Source organism: Nicotiana sylvestris, chromosome 4 (assembly GCF_000393655.2).
Source record: "Nicotiana sylvestris chromosome 4, ASM39365v2, whole genome shotgun sequence".
Classification (NCBI taxonomy): domain Eukaryota; kingdom Viridiplantae; phylum Streptophyta; class Magnoliopsida; order Solanales; family Solanaceae; genus Nicotiana; species Nicotiana sylvestris.
Genome location: NC_091060.1, coordinates 55,426,560 through 55,452,081, shown reverse-complemented (window position 1 = coordinate 55,452,081; position 25,522 = coordinate 55,426,560). Strand labels below are relative to the sequence as shown.

At 41.2% G+C, this 25,522-nt stretch overlaps 3 protein-coding genes across 3 annotated transcripts; all 3 read left to right on the top strand.

The window, feature by feature from the left end:
- The first annotated feature begins 8,738 nt into the window (after positions 1-8,738).
- Positions 8,739-9,167, top strand: LOC138889566 (uncharacterized). Its single transcript, XM_070172892.1, has one exon. The coding sequence runs from the start codon at positions 8,739-8,741 to the stop codon at positions 9,165-9,167; it is 429 nt and encodes a 142-aa protein (XP_070028993.1).
- Positions 9,168-15,508: 6,341 nt separating this feature from the next.
- On the top strand, positions 15,509-16,435 carry LOC138889565 (uncharacterized). The gene is made up of 2 exons (XM_070172891.1): positions 15,509-15,788; positions 15,870-16,435. Exons 1-2 carry the CDS (start codon positions 15,509-15,511, stop codon positions 16,433-16,435), a joined length of 846 nt encoding a protein of 281 aa, XP_070028992.1.
- Positions 16,436-16,826: 391 nt separating this feature from the next.
- On the top strand, positions 16,827-17,240 carry LOC138889564 (uncharacterized). The gene has a single exon (XM_070172890.1). The coding sequence runs from the start codon at positions 16,827-16,829 to the stop codon at positions 17,238-17,240; it is 414 nt and encodes a 137-aa protein (XP_070028991.1).
- Positions 17,241-25,522: the final 8,282 nt, after the last annotated feature.

The window sequence follows — 25,522 nt, the reverse complement described above, 5'->3', positions numbered from 1 at the left end:
ATCTTTAAAACCGCATACAAATTCAATTGTTATCCAATTTTAAGGGCAAACATCGCTTAATATGACAATTCATTTGTGAAGTACGCTTGACTATCTCCATTTTCATCGTAATGTATATTGGAAAAATACAAATATACAATTGCTTATTGAGATATGCTTAACTGCATCCGTAAATTGAAATTTGTCCCAGAGGATCCAACATTAATCCTCTCTGAGTTTGCAGTTAACTTGGTAGATAATGTTCAAAACTAGACTTGGTGAAAGTGAGAAAGTTTGGTACTAATAGCTGGTTCCAAATATGGTGATCATCACTTCCTAAATTATCAATTTGCACTACTCTTTTACAAACCTTTAGTTGCAGATATCTTCTTCATTTTTCTATGAAACATTACTAAGATTGTCGAGAGGATCTAAGTATGAGTAAAACAGTCAGATAAATTGCCAAGTAGAAGGAAGTTTTTATGTACATAGATGTATATAGTGGAATTATGTAGGATTAAGGACTTACCATTTCAAAACTGGGGCTGCCATTAACATCTCTATATCATATCCACAGATCCAATATTTGAATACAACGACACCAAACTAGTGTATTCCCATAAATGAGGTATGGGAAGGGTAGTGTGTACGCAGACCTTACCCCTTCCTTATAAAGATAACATTTGAATACGAGAAAAATATTTAACCAAAGAAACTGGAAAATGCATAGAACTATCACTTGTCTCAGATTTGCATTTAAACCTGAGCGGAGCTAGCTGAAAGTGTTGGGAATAACCCCCGCAAGAATAATATTCACGGTAATAAGACCGAAATAATAATGTAGCACCGAGATATGGTAATCAACAAGAATAAAAAAAGTAACAACGACACCAAGATTTTTACATGAAAACCCCTTCTAAATAAGGGAAAAAACTACGACTCCGAGAGGAGCAACTGATATCACTATAACAAGAAATTTTACACTTCGTAGGCCCGAGTAAAATACTACAAAGTCCACTACAACACTGAAAAGAAATAACCCTCTTTTGATATTCCCACCTCACTACAATATGGATCACCCTTTCTATTTTTCTCATACACTATTTTCTTATACCAGTATGTAATGCCTCACTCTTCTTTCTCTCTTTATTGGTGCGTTGAAAGATCTCTCCTTTTATAGGAGTAAAATACGTAGCCTCCAAGAATACTACAGGTGAATTGTTAATTCTCCTCCACAAATTTAACCTTTAGCTCCAAGTCTCTTTGTCAACCTATCCATAGGAACATGCTTATTTCATTTGTTCTTTATTTATTTGAACAATGGGTTAGACCCTACAATATCCCCCTCCAGACACATTCACTAGAAGGAGTGACACCGGGGTCGCTAGTTTGAGTACATGCCAACAAGTTCTTTGCATAACTCAAACTTGTCTCTTGGTACTACATTGATCAATATATCCGAAGGATTCTCACTTGTATGGATCTTCTTGACTTGCATAGTTCCATTCTCTATCTTTTCTCGAATATAGTAATATCTTACGTTGATATGCTTCACCCTTGCATGATACATGGTGTTATTGCTCAAGTCTATAGTACTTTGACTGTCGCAATAGACTATATATTCCTTCTGATGCAATCCAAGTTCTTGAAAAATCCGTTTTAGCCATATAATCTCCTGGCCAGCTTCAGTAGCGGAAATATACTCAGCTTCAGTTGTTGAGAGTGCGACACACTTATGCAACTTCGACTGCCAGGATATAGCTCCCCCTGAAAATGTGAACAGGTATCCAGTAGTAGATTTATGATTATCAAGATCACCTGCCATATCAGCATTCGTGTAGTCCTTCAAGATTGGATGAGATCCTCTAAAACACAAGCAATCTCCTGCGGTACCTCTTAGGTACCTGAGTATCCACTTGACTGCTTCCCAATGGTCCTTTCTAGGATTTTCAAGGAACCTGCTAACAACACTAACTGAATGAGTAATATCAAGTCTGGTGCATACCATCGCATACATCAAGCTTCTGACTGCTGAAGAATAAGGAACTCTAGCCATGTTTCCTTTCTCCTCCATTATTATAGGACACATCTTCTTGCTCAACATCAGATGACTAGCAAGAGGTGTGCTGAATAGCTTAGCACTTTTCATGTTAAAGCGTTCAAGTATACGTTCAATATACTTCTCCTAATATAGCCACAACTTTCCACTTGTTCACTCTTGAACTATCTTTATCCTCAGAATTTGTTGTGTTCAGCCCAAGTCCTTCATATCAAATAACTGTTGCGCCCCCTCTTTCCTCGCGGAAGCGGGTTCATGACATTTGGGAGGACAACTCGTTCCCTTTCGGGAATTGGGTTTAGATTGAAGAGTCGCCACCTAATGATTTGAGTGCATTAGGACCCTAGGAAGAATTTGATTTAGGAAACTAGAGATTGGGTAAGGGCTTGAAATTATCCCGAGGGGAAGGTATTAGGAACCCCTCAGAATTCACTAATGTGGTTTCCGGCCAGGCTACGGTTGTGACTTTAAGTACAAATAACATGAAGGCTAGTAAGACTTCAAATAAGAGGGGATTTGCACATAAGGGTTTCAAGTAGGTGAAATTAAAAGAAAACAAAAGAAAAGTTGAATTTTGAGAAAATAGTTTGAAAGTAAACAATGAAATAAACAAGTAAAGGAAAAGGGGGTCCTAGGTTTATAAGTAATATGGATCACCCACACAACATCCAGTAATCACTCCTCAATGAGGGGCTACACGAGATGTTATCGCGTGGTCATCATATCTATATCTACCCTTCCCACACAATAAAGGTATTAAAGCGCGGATTGACCTCAATTGCTTATTGCATGCTATTACCCATCCCATTCCTATCAGTCCCGGAGGTACTTAGGACTACTAATCCTAAAGGGAAGGGGTATTAGGCTTTGTAGTTTCAAAGGCAAAAATTCTAATGCGACAAACAAAACACATGTAGCAAGTTTAGGGAGAAAGCATATAAACAAATAAAGCTCAAACAAACCTCCTTAAAACCAAAGAAAAGCACATAGTTTAGCATGTCTTGCACATACTGCTTAGGGTCTAATTAAAACTTAAAAGGTTGAGGCAGACTGATTTATTACATATTTCAGATAAGAAATCTGAATCAGTCCTGCCTGCTGGTTGTAGTTAATAAGAATTTGACAAGTTTACCTTATGGCTTGCCTAAGTGTTAGACGAAGACCTATAGGCATGCTATCTACTGATTTAAGAAATGAAGAGGTAAACGGATTACAGATAGTTTAGAAGAATACAAGTTCTGCAATCGATAATGCATTACTACTGACAATTTAAACTTACAAGTGAGTAAAGCGATTCGGATTTGATTAGAACTCCTATAGGCATGCTTTCTATGTGTTTGTTAACTTAAAACACATTATCTAGGTGCTGCATTTTATTACGAACACGATATCTAATTTCACTAGTTGTTAAAACATATAACATGTTTGCTTAATGATAGGCGAGTATGCAAGAATCAGAAAGGACTTATAGGCATATTATCTACATTCATGTGCATCCTATAGACATGGTATCTATATACGAATGTATAGATTCTTATATTCATGGTATCTAAATGGGAATGCAGAAGTTCTTATAGTCAAGTTATCTACATGATTGCAGAAATTCATAAAGACAGGTTATCTTCATGAATGCAGAAATGCAGAAATTAATAAGCATGTAGGCAAGTTATTTATGTGAATGCAGAAATCAAAAATTTCTATGAGCAGGCTATCTACATGAATGCAGAAGTGCAGAAACTTAGGCAGGGTATCTATATAAATGCAGAAGTGCAGAAAACCTTATGAGCAGGACATCTACATGAATGTAGAAGTGCAGAAACTATAGGCAGGGTATCTGTATAAATGTAGAAGTGCAGAAAACCCTATGAGGAGGACATCTACCCCTTGCATGCATAGTTACCCCTTCTTTTTCACTAATCACCCCAAAAGTTTATTATAAAGTTATTACAATCCACAAATAAAATAGAGAAAATACATCAGAAAATTGAAAATTACAACAAAGGAGAGCCTGATTCGGACTTCCTGTCTGAAGAGGCAAGGACAGGCTAGTGGGCATACACAGCAATGAGAAATGCTGGCACACCCCCCAAGCTTGTTAGAACACATTGTTTTAAAGGTTATGATCCCCTAAGGGATCAAGCTCTAAGGGATCAAGATCAAACCATGAACAATAACTTGCATATTGCCATATTTTAAACTATCACTCAAAGCACATAAAGGGAAACAGGGGCAGGGATTCACAGCAGAAACAGGCAAAATAAATTAAGATGCTAGTTAAATATTCAACTTTGCAAAAATAGTAAAGTAGACATGGATACAAAAAGTTGTAAATAAACACATTGTGATGATGCCGAAACTTAAATTAGGACATACCAGTTTAAAACAAACAAAGAAAAGTAGTAGGTCTTGCGGACAAGCCACAATGCAGACAAGAAGAGAATGTTATTGTGAGAGAGTATGAGCTTAGAAGGATTCTGATGTCTAGTGTGTGAAAGAGGGTTGTGCCTTTTATAGTGTAGAAATCAGGCAGAAATAAGGTAAGAAAATAGTTAAAGAACTGATTGTCAATCAATTACACAAGGCTTCCCTTAATTAAGGGATTCATATTCAAACGGGTAAAACCATTTAAGGAAAGGAATTAATCAAACACTTTTGTAAAAAGTAGGCAATTAGGGGTGAATACATAAAAGTCTTTTAAGGACAGGGTTTTGATAATACACGGTTTGTGCAAATAAGGTAAGAAGATCAATTAACAACCAGTAAATCAGAGGGTTTGAGACTTTGTTATGAATGAACCGGGTCAGAAAGATGGGGAAGGTTTTAACTTAAGGGAAATCAACAAACAATGGAAGAAAATCAATCAGACCAAAATCAAAGGGAAGTACGAACTAATCACAAAAATTTGAATGTCACTTTAAAGGGAGGTTCATCATATATAAGGAGCATGTGAGAATGAAAGAAAATTGTCATGCTATTGTAAAATCAGTAGAAAATTCAGTGTAGAAGAGTTTAGCAAAAGAGTCAGAATCATATGCAAACAAAGAAGTCCAAACTCAGTTCAGAGACTCAAATTCAGTCTGAAAGAATTAGGGATCTTTTGAAATAAAAACCCTAGCTAGGGCAAATCACAAAGAAAAGAGGAGATGGCAAGCAATTGAATCGAAACATGTTTAGAAGTTTCAGAACTGAAACTTCTTCATGTTTCTTTCAACAACAGAACTCATGAGAAAACATGATAGCAAAGTAACATGCAAACATAGTAGAAGGATTCAAAAAACATAATGGAAAATACTGATAAGAACAGTAGAAGAAGTATGCTAGAAGAAACTTAAACAAGGCTCAGCAGAAGGCAAATAAAGAAACTTAAGAACTTAGTAGGAAAATACAGTAGAAGAACATAAGAACATCGGAAAAGTACAACAGAAAAACATATAGGAAAACACAGTAAGATAAACATATAAGAACATGGTAAAAAATACAAGATAATAAAAGCAAATACACATAAAGGAAAAAGGAAGTTAGAAAATACTTAAACATTTTCTTAGAAAACCCTAATCAGAAAAGAAGCGGTTTTGAAAGAAATTTTTGAAAGAAAAGTTAGGTAAATCATTTGAAAACTCAACAAGAGCATAGATACACAACAGATCTAAAGAAATCGGAGAAAACCTCGAAGGGTTGGGGTTTCAGAAGAACCCTAGAGATGAGAAAGGCTTTGAAAGGTCACCGATCTAAGTCGGAGAGGTCAGAATCAGGCTCAAACCACCATGGAATGCCGGAACAGAGCCAGAGAGGGCCGTGGAACCTTGAATCGGCAGAGGCCTGGGTGAAAAACTTCAAGGTCAGACCTCGAATCTTCAAGTATCAAGTGTATAAGAGCAAAGGAGGTGAGTATAGGGCTCTCATGGCCTGAGAAGCCATGGATTCTGGTGGTTTCAAGGTTAAAGACGGTGAGAGGCGGCTAGGGTTAGAGAATGTTCGAGAGAGTTTGAGAGAGGGGAGGGGTTTCAGGGGCGGCGGGTTAGGTGAAATGAATTAGGGTTGGGGGTGTTTGTGAATTAAAAAAGGCAAGAGGGAATTATGGTTGCTGATAAAAAATGATCAACGACCTGGATCAAAAGGGAAGGCCGGGCGGGTAAAATAAACGGGTAAGGGGTGGGTTAAATTAAAACTGGTTTGGTCCATTTGGGGTTTGAAATTGGGTTAATTCGGGAGGCTGATTTGGCTAGAATCGAAATAGTTAGGGCTAAATTTTAAATAGCCACTTTTTCTCTTTTTATTTTATAAAAAATAGTAATGTGATTTTTGGAAACAAATTAAAGGTACCAAATTAACTAATAATGTACAAATATTAAATTAAAAATACTGGAATCAATTTTGTAATTATAAACACAATTAAATCTTAAATTGGCTAATATTGCAATTAAGTGCAATTTAGCTTTAAAAATACCAAATAAATTTATAAAAATGTGCAAAAATTACCTTAGCAATATTTTTGTATAACTATGAGAATAAAATAAGTTAATCACCAAAATGGTAATTCGAGGAACAATTATTGGTTTTTGTACTGTTAAAATAGGGCAATAAATTGATTAAACAATCTTTTTAAAAATTAGGAAAATACTAAAACACTTGGACATACTTATATATGAATATATATATATCGGGTTGAAAGAGTTATCGGGTAAAGATATGATGGACAATTTTGACCGAACGGAATGGTTTGAAGAATATGACCGAATTTTGGCTCCTGAGCTGCCTATATATCCTTGGCCTTACAGGAATCAGACCATATGTAGTTCAAGATTTGTCGACGGAATATGCCGATGGAGGTTTTCCAAGAACGTACGCAATGTTTAGGTTGGGCTGGATGGTTAAGGCCTAATGGGGCTGCGGGAATTGGATGCTGAGACGGTCGTTGCTCACCGGTTTACCAGCAAATGAACCATATGTTGTGCAGAAATTAAAACATGATACAAGTTCCCGTCGAACCATGAAATGTTGTTTTTGGACAGTTAGGATGATGTCCTCACACCATGATGTCCTGGGCCATGAAGCGTATGATAAGGATTCGCAGGCCATGAGATGGTGCTCTCGGGCTATGAGAATGATGCCTCCGAGCTATGACTCCTTTGAATAATGATATGCAAAAGATAAAAGGGGTCCTCGGGCCATGGCATGGCATTCTCGGGCTATGAGAATGGTACCTCCGAACAATGACGCCTTCAGATGATTTGGCGATCTTTCAGCCTATGAGATGCAGTAGGTGGCGATCTTTCAGCCAATGCGAGATATAAATAAAGTGGCGATCTTTCAGCCGATATAAGATGTAAATAAAGCGGCAATCTTTCAGCTGATGTAAGATATAAATGAAGTGGCGATCTTTCAGCCATGCAAGATGGAGGTAGAGCTTAACCTCGGAAGGCAGAATGGTAGCCTTATGCAATGCACAGAATGCAGACGGAGGTAGATCTTAAGCTCGGAAGGCATAATGGAAGCCTTATACAATGCAGAGAATGCATATGGAGACAGAGCTTAAAATGGTAGCCTTATGCAATGCGGAGAATGCAGATGGAGAGAGAGCTTAGTCTCGGAAGGCAGAATGGTAGCCTTATGCAATGCAGAGAATGCAGATGGAGGTAGAGCTTAACCTCGGAAGGCAGGATGGTAGCCTTATGCAATGCAAAGAATGCAGATGGAGACAAATCTTAGAATGGTAGTCTTATGCAATGTAGAGAATATAGATGGAGGTAGAGCTTAACCTCGAAAGGCAGAATGGTAGCCTTATGCAATGCAGAGAATGCAGATGGAGATAGAGCTTAGTCTCGGAAGGCAGAATGGTAGCCGTATGCAATGCATAAAATGCAGACGGAGACAGAGCTTAGTATCGGAAGGCAGAATGGTAGCCTTATGCAATGTAGAGAATGTATATGGAGACAAAGCTTAGTTTCATAGGATGATCGATGTTGCAATCAAGAAAGCCAACGCCACTGTGGTTCCCCTGATCTTATCTGAAATCTACCGAGCCTTGACTATCTGTCGGGAAGGGGGAAAGTTCTTCCAAGGCTGCAATCTGTTACTACAATTATGGCTGCAGGAACATCTCTGCCACCGGGTTGGGTATATGAATTATGGTATAACCGGTTTGAGTTGCATTGAAGAATTTGAAAGCCGAGTAGTAGGTATTGAATTCCCCGAGGGTACTAAAGCTTGGCTTGCACGTTTGAGATCCTTGATCACCAATGAAATTGAGTGGGCATTCGGATGGCTTCCTGTCACCGAAGTAGTATACATGTTAGCTGAAGTGTGTTATCTCCTCTTGATGGGCATCCGGAGCATCCAGCCGTATGCTCCCCACAGGGTTTTACGCTAATTAGGAAGATTTCAAACCATTCCCCATGACGAAGATTTGAGTAATCATGTCATTGAATTGGGCCCAAAAGCCATATTTCCAGAAGGGAGAATTCGCCAGGTGTGGAATGAATGTAAATTTCTTGAACCTAAGACCATGGTGCGAGATCTAGCTATAGGTGAAGTGGACCCTAAGTACATTATTTGGTTTGGTAAAAGATTTCAGATTCCTGAGAGACCTGCTAAGAGAGCCCACGTTCAACAATTTACTAGCGACTCGCAATAGCAGTGGGGCTGATTGACAAAAGAAGAAAGCTACAGGGCTAAAATAAGCCAGTTGGAAAGGCAAGTCATGGACCTTCATTTTGAAAATGGTTTGCAAGCCGCCGCAGATGAGGGAGAAAAGAAAAAACTAACTCAAGAAAATGAAGCCCTCAAAGCTCAAATCCAGAAGATGAAAATAGCTGCTAGAAATCCGGAAAGAAGTCGAGCGGATGAAAGGCTTATAAGCAGTCTGAAAAAGAAAGCCCTTAAGTGTCAAGATGACCTAGAAAAGTCTGAGGCCGGTCTAGAAAAAGCCTGGGCTCAATTAGCGGAAAACACAAAAGGTCGGACACAGTTCGCGCAACAAATGAAGAGAAAGTATGAAGGGACAATCACCAGCCTGAGAAGAAAGGTAACTACTCTTGAGAATGAGGCAGCTAAGCAGGCTAAAGACTTCAAAGTTGACAGGGAACACTATTATGATTTGATGGCTAGGATGGAGGAAGGAATACAATAATTGAAAAATCAACACCTTCACGACTCTAAAGTGTTAGAAGCCCGGAATCAGCAGATAGGGTGATTGCTTCAGGAAAAAGGCAGAATCCGAGAGAGGATCAGAGCCATTGCTGACTATATTACCATGAAATGCCAAGCGTGTGAGGACATGACTTGTACCACTTTCTTCGCTGCAGTGATGACTTTTGTCCACCAGATAATGAGTGATTTGGAGTGGCTGCAAGGGGATCTCGCATATAGGCCCGCGGCGAGACCGAATGATGTCCCACGGGCCCTAGGAGCATTAAGGTATTCCTGATTTTCATTTGAGTCTGTTTCTGTTGGAGTCCGTCAGTTTATTTTCGAGTATGTATTTTCTTTCTGTCGGAGTTTGTTAGTCGGTTCTCGAGTCTGTATTTTCATCTTACTATTAGAGTCTGTTGGTTTCCTTTTCGAGTCTGTTAGTTTTGAGTCATTGTAATCAAAGCATTTTCTTTTTATGAAAAATTGAAAATCCCAAAATATTTTGTTATATCTTTTTTATATTTCCAGAACTACGCTCGGTCTGATTCATGCGGGATCATGATACGTAGGCAATCTCAATAAGATTCGACCATAACCAAAAGAAAGAAAGGGAAATAAGAAAAGAAAAGGAAAAAAAGAGAGAGAAACAAAGAAAAAGAAAAGAAAAGAGAGAAAATAAGAAACCGTGAGGAGGAAACAATGGCAAATCAAGAGAGAGAAATGAAAAGGAAAGAGTGAAAGTGGAAAGAAGAAAATGAAGGAATAAGTAAAGCCGGGATGAAGCATGAAACCACTGCAAAACATGTAGAAACACTTTTAATGGTTTAGGTGCATCACACCCCAACATGCAATTACCTATCTGTTATTTGTTTCAAACTAACTATTTGTTGTTGTATTCCAGTCCAGGTTTTTATAGAACTGTGGTTGGTTTTTGTGGTAATCTGGCTTCGCACCCATACTTTACGATATCAAAGGGGAACGTCAAAATGTCTTCAAAAATGACTCTGCCAACAATTCCCATCATGGATGATAGTCCAATCTCAGGCATCCAGCCCTCAGAATGGGTAGCTGCCGAAGAAAACAGAATCCTGCATCTTTGGGTTATGGAAATGTGGGACGCTTGGGAAAATGGAAGAGAGTCACCAAGCGCAATCCCAGGATTCCCCGAACTCTTTCCTAGAGCAAGTGGTACCTCCACTGTCCCGATCAGTTACCCAAACACACCACTAGGACACCCAACTATCTCGGCTCATTTTATGGGAACACCTTTTGAGGTTTGCCCCCAGGTGTTAATGTCTGGTGCAGCCTCAAATATCTTCACCGCTCCACCTTGCTCGGCCACGGCGCAACCTACACTGCCCAGGCCTAGTTTTGACCCCTCAGCTTTTACCTTCCAAACACCCACATTCCCAATGGAACGTCCTCATTTTCCCACTTATACTTACCCTCAACCACCCCGATATGAATTCACTGTGGGACAAGAAAAGATCACCAAAGCGCCTGGGCAAGAAGAGATTACGAAGAAGATGAGGAGTATAGAACATAGTCTCAAAAGCATACAAGGCTTGAGTGGGCAGAAAAGTGTATCCTATGCCGACTTATGCATGTTCTCTCATGTGCACCTACCATTGGGATTCAAAACCCCAAAATTTGAGAAGTATGATGGACACGGTGATCCTATTGCTCATCTCAAGAGATATTGCAACCAGGTGCGAGGAGCCGGTGGAAAGGAAGAACTCCTCATGGCCTATTTCGGAGAAAGTATGGTCGGTGTCGCATCTGAGTGGTACATGGACTAAGATATATCCCGTTGGCATATCTGGGATGAACTGACTAGAGATTTCGTTAGGCAGTTCCAGTACAACATTGATATTTCTCCAGATAGAAACTCATTGGCAAACTTGAAGAAGAAATCCTTGGAAAGCTTACGAGAGTACGCAATTAAATGGCGTGAACAGGCCTCCAGGGTAAAGCTTCCGATGGATGAGATTGAAATGGTCATAGTTTTCCTCTAAGCTCAGGAGGCTGACTACTTCCAAACTATGATGTCCACAATGGGTAAACCGTTCGTTGAAGCCATCAAGATTGGCGAAATAGTTGAAAATGGGTTGAAAACGGGTCAGATTCTAAGTCAATACGCCATCAGAGCTACCTACCAAGCCATTCAGGGTGGGTCTAGAGGAGTAGCAAAGGGCAAGAAAAAGGAAGAAACATACATGGCAGCGTCAGGTGCAAGAAAACACCATACTCCCAGATCTTTCTTCTCAGAAAGGACCCTGCAACACTATTACCCCCACCAAGACGTAGCCTATGCTCCTCAGCCATATCCGGTCATGAATTCTCAACCTTATGTCCAGCCACAACAACAAACCAACCGGAACCAAGCTCCATTTTCTAAAAAAACCAGCCTTCTTACCAAAACCACTACAACCCCCGGCCTCCACAAAACAATTTCCACCCTCGTGAACCCCCGAAGAGACCAAATTTTACACCAATTGGCGAATCCTACTCTAGCATATTACCAAAGCTTGTTCAAATGGGTCTGCTATAGCCTGTTCCTCAAACCAGGCAAAACCCAGCATCACCCTCTTACAGAGCCAGTACCCGATGCGCCTATCACTCAAGGGCAGAAGGGCACGACACGGATGACTGTTAAACTCTGAAGAGAGCCGTGGAAAACTTGATAGAACAAAGGAAGATAGTGCTAAGGGATGAAGATATTTCCAATGTGACTAACAACCCACTGCCGGCCCACAACAACGGGCTGGTAATCGGAATGATTTGTGAGGACAAGGAATTTGACCCAGCATTGAAGGCCATCATTGCAATTGTTGATGTAGAAAAGAAACCAAAAGCTGCCCCGAAGCAAGACAAAGGGGAGAAAAAGAACAAAACCACCTCTCCAAAGTCAGAAAAGAAAGTTGAAGTGGAAATTGGGGAAATGCCTCCCAAAGATGTTGTTCTCTATGTCCCTCGAAGCCGGGAAAAAAAAGCAGATGGCTTTGAGTCCTCCCAGGAGATTCGAACTGAATAAGACAACCCAAATGTATGTGCCCAAAGGAGCTTATGTGATGTAGGAGCCAATTAATCCACCAAGGCTGAGTGAGCCCGTAGTTATTGGCCGCGCACCACAAAAGCCTATGACGGATCCTACCGTTGTGCCCTGGAACTACAACAAATCAGTGGTGACTTACAAAGGCAAAGAAATCTCAGGAGAAGTTCAAGAAAATAACCTCGCTGTGAAGTATTGCAATTTGGACGAGGTGAACAATTCCAATAGAAAGCGTTTCCCATCTAAGAAGCGCGTGAGTGCCGAAGAAGCGGGGGCCTTCTTTCAAAAGATGAAAATGGTGGATTATGAGGTGATCGACCAACTTCGAAAATTTCTACAAGTATCCTTGTTATCTCTGTTGATGAACTCCACCGAACATCAAAAGGTATTGATCAAGACCTTTAATAAAGCATATGTGTTTGTTGAGACTTCGGTAGAAAAGTTGGAGAGAATGGCCGAAACATTTTTCGCAATCAACCAGGTCTCCTTTAGCAAAAATGACTTACCCCCAGAATGGGCTGCACATAACAAATCCCTACACCTAACAGTCAAATGCGAAGGTTACTATGTAAAATGGGTTATATTGGACGGAGGCTCTAGGATAGACATTTGCCCACTCTCAACTTTGCAGCATATGGAAATCGGTACCGAAAGAATCCGACCCAACAATGTTTGTGTACGTGCCTTCGATGGTATCAAAAGGGACACAATTGGAGAGATTTATCTGATTCTGACCATTGGCCCAGTAGACTTTGAAATAGCCTTCCAGGTTCTGGACATGGACATATCCTACAACTTTATTTCGAGGAGGCTGTGGATCCATGCAGCAGGGGTTGTACCCTCTACTCTTCACCAGATGGTGAAGTTCGAGCACGAGGGTCAAGAGATTGTGGTCCACAGGGAAGATGAGCAATCAATTTATCGAGACCCATCAGTCCCATGTATGGAAGCAAGAGAAGGAAGTGAGCACATAGTCGATCAGGCCTTTGAAATCGCGATCGCTGATCAGTGTGAAGAAGGAAAACCTTGCCCTCAACCTTTCCTTTTTAATGCATCAATCATGGTGGCCAAAGAAATGATCAAGCACGGCTACAAACTTGGGAAAGGGCTTGGGAAATCATTGCAAGGAATAGCTGAACCTATCACCCCGACCGCCAGAGAAAAGTTCTTTGGGGTGGTAGGCTTCCGACCTACTCCAGCTGATGTAAGATGGGCAGATGATAGAAAGAAGGATGGCTGGGTCTTGCCTCAGCCGGTGCCGTATTTGTACAGAACATTTGTCAAGCCGAAATACAATAAGGAAGAGGAAGATAAGGCCTTCGCGGCCGAAGAAATCGGAGAAATCTGTGGGGCCATGAGGAAGATACTGTATGAAGCCCACATGGTTCAACCAGGGGAAGGCTCAAGCACCACTGAGGTGCTGTATATGGGACCTAATGCCAAACTGCAGAATTGGAAGGCTACGCCATCCCAATCAGGCGGGAGTCCCAGTAGACCTGTCCTTCCACTTTTTCTGCATCATGAGTTATTCCACGGTGTAACTCGAATGTTTTCTTTAGTTTCCTGTCTTTTAATTTCCAATGTAACCCTGTTATCTTCAAATTCAATGAAATGAAATCAATATTTCATCGTCCATCTTTCTTTAATCTTTCTGATTTGGTTATTTTTCTCTTTTATTTCTTCTTTCAGTTCTAATAATGCGGCTTTAAATAACATGACATGCTTACGGACTTCATTCCCAGATCTAAACATGTTGTCTGACTATGAAATAATGAACCAAGAGCTGGAATATGATGAAGGAGTCTTTTAGGGAAATAAATTGGGAATTGGAACAGTGTGAGAATAAACCTAAGCCGAACTTAAATGATACTGAGCCGGTTAATTTGGGTAGTTCTGAAGAAGTCAAGGAAAGCAAGATAAGCATTTACACAGATGAGAAAACTCGGGACGCATTGATCCAACTTTTGTTTGAGTTCAAAGATGTGTTTGCTTGGTCATACGATGACATGCCAGGGCTAAGTGTTGATTTGGTGGTTCATAAGTTTCCAACTTACCCCAACTGTCCCCCTGTCTAGTAAAAGCATATAAAGTTTAAAACCGACATCAGTAACAAGATTAAAGAAGAGGTCACAAAACAGTTGAAAGCGGGGGTAATCCGAGTGGTTCGATATACCATATGGTTAGCCAGTGTGGTTCCAGTACCAAAGAAGGATGGGAAAATTCGAGTATGTGTAGATTACAGAGATTTAAACAAGGCAAGTCCCAAAGATAACTTCCCTTTGCTGAACATCCACATCCTTGTTAATAACTGCGCCAAACATGAGATACAGTCCTTCGTGGATTGTTACGTAGGATATCACCAGGTGTTGATGGATGAAGAAGATGTATAAAAGACAGCTTTTACCACACCTTGGGGTACATACTGTTACAGAGTCATGCCATTTGGTCTGAAGAACACCGGGGCAACCTACATGAGAGCCATGACTTCCATTTTTCATGATATGATATACCAAGAGATAGAGGTGTATGTGGACGATGTAATCATCAAATCCAAAACCCAGGACGACCACGTTCGGGACTTGAGAAAATTCTTTGAGCGGTTGCGCAAATATGATTTGAAGTTAAACCCAGCCAAATGTGCATTTGGGATTCCATCCGACAAACTCTTAGGATTCATAGTCAGTTGGAGGGGCATCGAGTAGGACCCAACAAAGATAAAGTCTATTCGAGATTTGACTCCTCCAAGAACCAAGAAAGATGTTATGAGTTTGTTGGGAAGATTGAACTACATCAACCGATTCATTGCTTAGTTGACATCCATGTGTGAACCCATATTCAAATTGTTGAAGAAAGATGCGGCAATCAAATGGACAAACGAGTTCCAAGAGGCTTTTGATAAAATCAAAGAATATATGTCGAATCTGCTAGTATTGGTCCCACCTGAGTTAGGGAGGCCTCTGTTCTTGTATCTGATAGTCTTGGAAAATTCTTTCGGCTGTGTCCTCGGGCAACATGATGTGATCGGAAAGAAGGAGCAGGCCATTTACTATCTGAGCAAGAAGTTTACCAGTTATGAAGCCAAGTACACTTTATTGGAAAGAACTTGCTACACTTTAACATGGGTCACTCAGAAGCTGAGGCATTATTTGCAAGCTTACACCACTTACCTCATAACTAGGTTGGATCCTTTAAAATACATATTTCAGAAACCAATGCCTATCGGGAGATTAGCAAAGTGGCAGATCTTGCTCACAGAGTTTGACATAGTCTATATCACTCGCACGGCAATGAAAGCCCAGGCATTAGCAGATCATTTGGCTGAGAACCTGGTTGATGATGGATACCAACCTTTGAGTACCTACTTCCTAGATGAAGAGGTAAATTCGGTTGAGGCAATATCTAAAGACTCTCATGCTTGGAAAATGTTCTTTGATGGGGAGGTAAATGCAAAAGGTATTGGAATTGGGGCAATTTTGATCTCACCTACCGGCCAACATTATCCAGCCACAACCCGGCTTTGGTTTTTCTGCACAAACAACACCGCCGAGTATGAAGCCTGCATTATGGGTATGAACATGGCAATCGACCAAGATGTCAAAGAGTTGTTAATCATGGGAGACTCAGATCAGATTATCTGACAAACTCAAGGAGAATGGAAAAACCGAGATGTCAAGCTTATTCCTTATAGGCAACATGTGGAAGATCTTGGCAAGCGATTCAAGTCAATAGAGTTCAGGTACATCCCTCGCTGTCACAATGAATTAGCTGATGCACTTGCTATATTGGCCTTAATGCTGCCATACCCAGGCAATGCCCACATTGATCCTTTGGAAATCCAAATCCTGGAAAGGCACGGTTACTGCAATACGGTTGAGGCAGAACCAAATATTCAGCCATGGTATCATGATATCAAGAGATTTCTAAAAACTAAAGAATACCCTGAGCAAGCCAACAGAGACCAAAAGAGAACCATTAGACGGCACGCAAGTGGTTTCTTCTTGAGCGCTGACGTTTTGTACAAAAGGACTTCCGATCTCAATTTATTGAGATGTGTTGACGTCGAAAAGGCTGGAAGAATCATGTATAAAGTGAACGCAGGAGTGTGCGGACCCCACATGAATGGGTATGTTTTGGCAAAGAAAATCCTCCGAGCGGGCTATTGTTGGATGACCATGGAAAAAGACTGGTTTGGCTTTGTTCGAAAGTTTCATTAGTGTCAGGTGCACGGGTATTGAATTCATGCACCGCCTACAGAACTACATCCCATGTCAGCATCTTGGCCATTCGTTGCCTGGGGAATGGACATCATTGGGCCGATCGAGCTAAAAGCCTCAAATGGACATAGATTCATATTGGTCGACATCGACTATTTCACGAAGTGGGTTGAAGTAGTTACTCTCAAATCGGTCACCAAGAAAGCTGTGGTAGATTTTTGGCATTCCTGCAACTATCATTACACATAATTCTACAAATTTGAATGGTCATTTGATAAGGGAGATATGCGAATAGTTCAAGATAACACATCGAAACTCTACCCCTTATCGTCCCAAAGCCAACGATGCCGTTGAAGCAACAAATAAGAACATCAAAAAGATTTTGAGAAAGATGATTCAAAGTTCCAGGCAGTGGCATGAAAAGTTGTCGTTTGCATTATTGGGGTATCGCACTACTGTGCGCACATCGGTCGAAGCAACCCCATACCTTTTGGTTTATGGCACTGAAGCTGTAATACCCGCGGAAGTTGAAATCCCTTCTCTCCAGATCATTGTTGAAGCTGAAATTGAAGACAACGAGTGGGTTAAAGCCCGTCTGGAACAATTAACCCTGATTGATGAAAAGCGAATAGTCGCAGTCTGCCATAGGCAGTTGTACCAACAAAGAATGGCCCAGGCCTACAACAAAAAAGGACGGCCCAGAAATTTTGAAGTGGGACAACTTGTCTTAAGGTGCATTCTTCCTCATCATCAGGAAGCAAAAGGGAAATTTGCCCCTAACTGGAAAGGCCCATACATTATCTGAAAGATATTACCAAGAGGAACGTTATATCTGGGAGATATCGAAGGAAACGACCCCGAGGCAGTTGTGAACGCGGACAAAAGGTACTATGTCTCGTCTTTCTGCAGCAATAGCATTATCTGATTGAGATGACAAAGGCTTTCATTCTCGCTACCCCAAACGCTCCAATCCTTTTGCTAACCCTTTGAGCCAGTTACTTTTATTTCATTGCCCTCTTTGGAACTCGAAAAAAAAAAGAAACAACAAAACAGAATGTTTTCTTGAACTACATTCGACTTGATTCCGAAAGAATATGTAGGCAGCCTCTCTCTAGGGTTCAGTCATACCAAAACAAAAAGCCAGTTTCCCCCAAAAAGTGAAACTAGGGCAAATGATATAATGGTTTGGCGATGATCCCGCCGAACGGTTCCAAAGTTGTAATGCGATCCAATTCTCTTTTTACCTGAACCGTGTCCAAGTCCTTCTGATCAATTGGCAAAGTGTCAGAATTAGAAAACACAGCTTGGATCTGATACAATTAAAATAAGAGAAATAAAATGAAAGAGTCTTATCGGTGAAAAACTACGGGCACCATAAGGCGACAATGAGTATAGAAATTGGAAACGAGAGAGCCTGGTTACTGAAAACTCATAAAGAGCACTATCAGGCGGCAGTGAGAAGAGAAATGAGAGAGGTCGATTGGCGAAAACCCGCAAAGGGCGCCGTTGATCGAAAAGAAGACACCCCTCACCACTGAAAGAGTCCTGGCAAGGTTTCTCGGTTTTAAAAGCCGAGTCATAATGGGTTTATGAGAAGTTGGATAGTTGTGCAGGTAGGGCATCCAATCCAAGAAGCATGTCATGTCTATTGAAGTCTGCATGCACTCCAGATTAGTCCTTCTTTCCTCCCCGAAAGGGACACTTTTCTCTAAATCCATTTTCTTGCCTTTTGTTTACTTTTCCTTGAATCCCTTTCGGTCTAACCCTGTTTTTGAAACTAATACAAAGAAAAGGTGGAAAGATTGGCTTTGTAGGGTTCTACCTGACAAAAGCTAAAGAAAAGTACCCAGCCTCAGCAGGTGCATCAAGTCGATCCCGACTGGACACGATGGCTGATGCTCTGAAATCAAAGTTATTGAAAAGGAAAAGAAAGCCACAGGCAAAAGCCCTAAAGTTGGAATAAAGTGAAAGGGTTGAAGCCCCACGCAGGCAAGCCGTCATGAAATCTTAAAAGTTGAGTCCCATCGGTTTGAAAGATAGATCAATCTTCAGAAAACCACCAAGCAACAAAGATTCTCAACAAGGGTTCGGGCCGATATCGAGTGATCGAGACAATCAAGGCCACAAAACCAACCACCATTTAAAACTAACAATTGTTCTTTGTTTAAAATTGAAACAGGTGCAGCCCAAGGCAACTGTGAAAAAGCAGGTGCAGCCAAAAGCAAAGCTGCGAAAAAGCTAGAAACAGTTTCGCAGTAACAATCAATCCAAAAGGGAAGTTTTTCTCCAAAATTCTTTCCTGTATTTTATTGAAATAAAATGAAATGGTAAATGATAGCTTAGGACTCCTAACCTCAATCTTTTACACCTTTTTGCCAACATTAGGGCTCCAATCCCTAAGTTGAGATTTTTAGGCATAGGGCCTCCATTCCCTAGTCGCCTCTTTGCCAACATTAGGGCTCCAATCCCTGAGTTGAGATTTTAGACATAGGGCTTCCATTACCTAGTTGCCTTTTTGCCAACATTAGGGATCCAATCCCTAAGTTGAGATTTTTAGACATAGGGCCTCCATTCTCTAATCGCCTTTTGCCAACATTAGGGCTCCAATCCCTAAGTTGAGATTTTTAGACATAGGGCCTCCACTCCCTAGTCGCCTTTTTTTGCCAACATTAGGGCTCCAATCCCTAAGTTGAGATTTTTAGACATAGGGCCTCCATTCCCTAGTCGCCTCTTTGCCAACATCAGGGCTCCAATCCCTAAGTTGAGATTTTTAAACATAGGGCCTCCACTCCCTAGCCACCTTTTTGCCAACATCAGGGCTCCAATCCCTAAGTTTAGAGTTTTAGACATAGGGCCTCTACTCCATAGTCACCTTTTTGCCAACATTAGGGCTCCAATCCCTGAGTTGAGATTTTTAGATATAAGACCTCCATTCCCTAGCCACCTCTTTGCCAACATTAGGGCTCCAATCCCTGAGTTGAGATTTGAGACATAGGGCCTCCATTCCCTAGTCGCATTTTTGCCAACATTAGGGCTCCAATCCCTGAGTTGAGATTTTAGATATAGGGCCTCCATTTCCTAGTCGCCTTTTTGCCAACATTAGGGCTCTAATCCCTGAGTTGAGATTTTAGACATATGGCTTCCATTCCTTAGTCGCCTTTTGCCAACACTAGGGCTCCAATCCCTGAGTTGAGATTTTAGACATAGGGCCTTCATTCCCTAGTCGCCCTTTTGCCAGCATTAGGGCTCCAATCCCTTAGCTGAGATTTTAGACATAAGGCCTCCATTCCCTAGTCTCCTTTTTTGCTAACATTCGGTCTCCAATCCCTGAGTTGAGATTTTTAGATATAGGGCTCCCTTCCCTAATCTCTTCCACCTGAAGGCACACAATCCTTATGTTATCACTTTCCCAAAAAAAAAGAAGTTAGTTACGAATAACTCACGAAATGTTCCTAGTGAAAACTGGGGCAGAAAATTTCGTTCGTTTATTTGGTGTCTGAATAGGTCTGACCTTAAAGCATATGATTCGAGATGACCAAAATAATGAGTCTCAATCCAGAATAAAGTAAAGAAGAAAAAGAACAAAAAAGAAGTGAACTCAAAGGTTGAAACGGAGAAAGATGCAGACTGCTCAAAATTTGGTTGAAGTCACAAGCTTCGCGTGTCCCACCTGGATCCCAAGATGAAGAAGGAACCAGTACCTACAGATGATGAGCATCAAGATTCGGATCGGAGTCTGCCGCAAGAACCAGCAAAGACTCAAGATCAAGCTTCGAGAGATTTATAGATAGGAATCTTGTAACTCGTGGTTGATAGACTTAGCTAGTTTAGCTTTTCATTTTCCATTTTGGTGTAATAAGGAGCTCAGCAAGCAGAAAAAGCAGCAACAACAATGAAATCACAGCTTCTCAGTAGTCCCAGCTACCAAAACTTCAGAACTACACTGACCTGATTCCTTTATAGCCAAGGATATATAGGTGTTACAACCCATATCCACATGCGTTAATTCATGCCATATATTAGTTAACATAAATTCAAGAAGTAATTACCTTTGAGATGATAAGAAGTTAATCCTATTAGTCTTAAGTGATACAATGGTGTATAAGGGTGATTAACAAGTATTAGAAGTTAAACGAATCAAGGATGTTGTAACTCGTATTTTCAGGTAAACCTAGAGATTCTTAATATACTCAAGGTCATGTATTAAGGTGTTTGAATCATATAATATCTGTATCATAAGTCTTGAAGTCAAACGAGTTATGAAACAAAAGTCCACAAACATTGTCGCAACTTAGGTTCATAATTTTACTTAAACATTAGGTTAAATGTTTCTAAGCTTTTCTCCTAATTTAAAAGGAATTACGGGGTGATCTACCCACAAAATTAAATATCTACGAGTCTAGTTTCCAACTCATTAAACCATTTGTCAATATGATCTCGGAGTATAGATATATTCATATTTTTGCAAGCCTGCGCAGATTGGTAGATGACAAGTAGGTGCATCACCTACTTGCCAAAATGATAGGACAAAATTAAAAGACCTAAGTCGGCAAAGAGAGTACTTTTAAGGGGTTATGAACTCAGTTATTTCATCCATATTTTATACCCTCAAAACAAAAGTTAACCCCTGCAAATCCTCCCCAAAAATCCCACACAAACCCTAATCGATTTTCCCTCTCTTTCAAGTTCTATTTGAAGGTAAAACCTAGAGTTTGAAGAACCAAGGGAAGGGCTGAGTTATCCAACAAGTAAGGTAAGTTACTACCATCTTTCATACATTTTTATCTGCTGTGAATTCATGGTAATTCGTTCTATACATGTAAGAACTCACGGGATGGTGATCGGAAGCCGTGAGTTCGAGTTATTCACTTGTAGCGGACTGTTTTGTGGACTGTTTTCTATTGCTATTGGGCTGCGTGTTTTACTAATATTTTGTGGATTTTTGGAGGTGGAAATGTGTGGAGGAACACCATATATATGTAGGGTTGTGGGCTGATAGTGATTCGTAACATTTCCGGGTCGTTTGACACGACTACAGTGGTTGTCGTATGTATGATGTAATTAGGTTGTGCGTGGACTATTTTAGGAGGCTCAATATGTTTATTATTGATGTTTTTTGGGATGTTTGGTGATTGTTTGGAATGGTGTGAAGTCATATATATAGGGGAGATGCTGTCCGTTTAAACGTAAAAGAGGTTGTGGTCGAAACATAATAGTTATGACGCTTAAATGATAACGATAGTATCGTTTCTCTTATTATAGACTAAGGAGTTGTGACAATTGCATAGCTTGTGATTGGGGCAGTATATACAAGGTATGTGAGGCTATCCCTTTTCTTCTTTTGCACGACTCCGATTGTACATAATGTAATGAATGAGCTTCCAAAGATACTCTACTCTTAGAAGCTAGCAGTACTTACATTGCTTTCCCTCTTATAGAACGATTGATGTTAATGTTGCTTCTCTTATTCTTATGTTATCAATGTTGTTGGTACTTCCTGATTCTTATAAGGTTCGTAATGAAGAGTTGGTCCTAATAAAGTGTACAGAGGATACCGACCTTACGCCACTCCGAAAGGTTTAGAATGTGATTCCATGAGTCGAGCATGCATTATATATATGTATATATTTTACTCTACCGAGCCGCGCTATAGTCAGCCGGGTACGACACATATTGTGCAACCATTGATCAGTTGGGTTTTACCGAGCTCCATGTGGCCAAGTACGATTCTACCGAGCCTTATGACGGCCGGGTACGTTTTTACCAAGCCTATTATGGCTGGGTACGATATGATGATGATGATGCCCATAGAGGCGTATGTTTTAAAAGTTTATGTATACATACATATGTATCATGCATTTCATGTCAGTAGCCTTCAGAGGTACTCATATGTTCCAGGTTGTATATTCTCTATCCCTGCTTACATTACTGTTCGTATTTATGGTTCCCTTCCTTACATACTCAGTACTTTATTCGTACTGACGTCCTTTTGTTTGTGGATGCTGCATGTCGTGCTGCAGGCCCTAATAGACAGGCAGGTGCAGCTCCCCACCACAGTAGGTTGTCCAGTTCAGCAGTGATTGGCGAGATCCCTTCTCCGGACTTGCCGTGGTCTTGGTATGCATTTTTGTTATAAACATTATGGGTATGTCGGGGCCTTGTTCCGGTTATGTTGCAGCACTTATGTTTATTTAGAGGCTCATAGACAAGTGTCGACTTATGTATAGTTTGGTATGCCTTGTCGGCTGGTTTTTGTTGTATAGTATTTCATGGTAGCGTGGTAGCTCAAACCTTATATGTAGTTTCTTGATTGTCTGGTCATCCCCTGCTATGTATGTTCATGCCATCATATTTTATTGTTGGTTGTCTATGATCCAGGTCTACCATTTATATTGATCTCGTCAACCCTAAAAGATAATAAAAAAAAAAGTTAGATAAAATGTACGTTGGTGCTCGGCAAGTATGGTCGGGTGCTAGTCATGACCCTCCATTTTTGGTCGTGACAAACTTGGTATCAGAGCAAGTCTGTCCTAGGGATTGTCTATGAGCCATGTCTAGTAGAGTCTTGATTATGGATGTGTAGCGCGCCACATTTATAATTAGGAGGCTACATGACATCTAGGGTTGTTACCTTCTTCCTGAATCTATGTCGTGCGTAGAGTTGAGTCGTAAGTGTTTGTCTCTAATATTCACCTTGTTTTCTTTCAGCGATGCCTTCGACTAGGAAGCAAACAATTTGTAGACGGCTTGATACAGCTGCGGGAGAGGTACCAGTTAGGTGCCCCAAGCCAGAGCAGGCCAAAGTGAGGCTCAGAGTGAGATGTCGTCTCATACCTCATCTACCCCGTCTCCTCCAGAGGATATTAGGAGGCACCCAGCACCTCCAGTTCCTCCGTCTGGCACTACAGACCAGGATATGCGAAGTGCTTTGCAGTTATTGACTAGCTTGGTAGTTGCCCAGGCTCAGAGGCAGAATACAGGTGTTGCTGAGAAACCAGTTAGTACGAGAGTTTGTGATTTTATTAATTTAGACCCTCCAGTGTTTACCGGATCAGACCCCAAGGAGGACCCGCAGACTTTTATTGACCAGGTTCATCGTACACTTTGGGTTATGCATGTTAGTGATACAGAGGCAGTAGAGTTGGCTTCTTATCGGCTACGGGATTTAGCAGTTCTCTGGTATGATTGTTGGGAGAGTTCCAGGGGTTTGAACGCTCCTCCAGCTGTGTGGAAGGAATTTTCTGAGGCCTTTCTTTATCACTACTTGCCAGTTGAGATACGACGAGCTAGAGCTGATAAGTTCTTGAACCTTAGACAAGGTAATATGAGTGTGCGAGAGTACAGTATGCAGTTCGATTCTTTAGCAAGGTATGCTCCCCATATGGTGGCCGAGATGAGTGATAAGGTGCATTTGTTCATGAACGGATTGGGACCACATCTGATAAATGAGTGCACGACAGCCTCCTTGGTGGATGGCATGGATATTTCCCCTATTCAGGTTTATGCCCAGACCCTAGAGGATCGTAAGCACCAACAGAGGGCAAATAAGGAGCAGGATAGGGGCCAGCATAAGAGGGCGAGATTTGCAGGGTATTCTGATGACTTCAGAGGCCGCATCAGGCCACAGTTTTCGAGGAGTTCGGCGCCACCTGTAGCTAGTGCTCCTCCACAGTTTCAGAGGCCTCGATATGATCGATCCTATTCTGGTCCAGGTCAGAGTTCGCGGGCATCTGGCTCGCAACATCACAGGGATACTAGTCAGATGAGACCCCCAACACCACATTGTGATCAGTGCGGCAAGGCCCACTTTGGACTGTGTCGTCGAGGTTCTGATGCATGCTATTCGTGCGGGCAGCCTGGCCATATGATGCGGGATTGTCCTAATAGAGGAGGTGATGGTATGGCTCAGCCGACTGGATCTGTGTCTGGTTCTTCCTCATCAGTTCGACCTCCAGCACGGGGTTTTCAGCAGTCGACAGGTCGTGGTAGGGGTAGAGGTGCAGTGCCGAGTTCGAGTGGTGCTCAAAATCGAACCTATGCTCTAGTAGGTCGACAGGATCTCGAGTCGTCTCCAGATGTTGTTACAGGTATTATATCTGTGTTTTCTTATGATGTATATGCGCTGATTGATCCGGGATCTACATTATCATATGTTACACCCTTTGTGGCTAATAAGTTTGGCATTGAACCTGAATTGATAAGTAAACCCCTTGCGGTATCTACTCCGATAGGAGATTCTGTGATTGCTAGAAGGGTATATAGAGGTTGCACTGTGATGATTTGTAGTCGTCAAACCTCGGCAAATTTATTTGAGTTAGAAATGGTTGATTTTGATGTGATAATGGGAATGGACTGGTTGGCCTCATGCTATGCAAATGTTGACTGTCGTACGAAGATGGTTAGGTTCCAATTTCCGGGTGAACCCATCATTGAATGGAAAGGGAACATTGCTACACCGAAAGGTAGGTTTATTTCCTATCTTAAGGCAAGGAAAATGATCTCAAAAGGTTACATTTATCATCTCGTTCGCGTTAGGGATGCGGAGGCGAAACCGCCTACTTTACAATCAATCCCTGTGGTCAACGAATTCCCAGATGTTTTCCCAGATGAACTCCCAGGCCTTCCTCCTGAAAGGGAGATTGAGTTTAGCATTGATGTGTTGCCTGACACTCAACCGATCTCTATTCCTCCATACAGAATGGCCCCGGCAGAGTTGCGAGAGTTGAAGGTGCAGTTGAAGGACTTGCTGGATAAGGGCTTTATTAGGCCTAGCACTTCACCTTGGGGTGCACCAGTCCTATTCGTGCGGAAGAAAGACGGGTCGTTACGGATGTGTATCGACTATCGACAGTTGAATAAGTCTACTATAAAGAACAAGTATCCACTTCCAAGAATTGATGACCTGTTTGACCAACTCCAGGGTGCCAAGTATTTCTCCAAGATTGATTTACGTTCAGGGTATCATCAGGTGAGGGTTAGGGAGAAGGATATTCCAAAGACGGCCTTCCGGACAAGATATGGGCACTTTGAGTTCTTGGTGATGTCGTTCGGGCTAACAAATGCCCCAGCAGCTTTTATGGATCTCAT

What these genes read in the sequence shown, in the direction of transcription:
- LOC138889566 (XM_070172892.1), top strand. Translation starts at nt 8,739, where the DNA reads ATGGACCTTCATTTTGAAAATGGTTTGCAAGCCGCCGCAGATGAGGGA.
- LOC138889565 (XM_070172891.1), top strand. Translation starts at nt 15,509, where the DNA reads ATGAAAGCCCAGGCATTAGCAGATCATTTGGCTGAGAACCTGGTTGAT. An exon ending in GTATGAAGCCTGCATTATGG is followed by an intron (nt 15,789 to 15,869) that starts GTATGAACATGG and finishes GACAAACTCAAG; the next exon opens with GAGAATGGAAAAACCGAGAT.
- LOC138889564 (XM_070172890.1), top strand. Translation starts at nt 16,827, where the DNA reads ATGATTCAAAGTTCCAGGCAGTGGCATGAAAAGTTGTCGTTTGCATTA.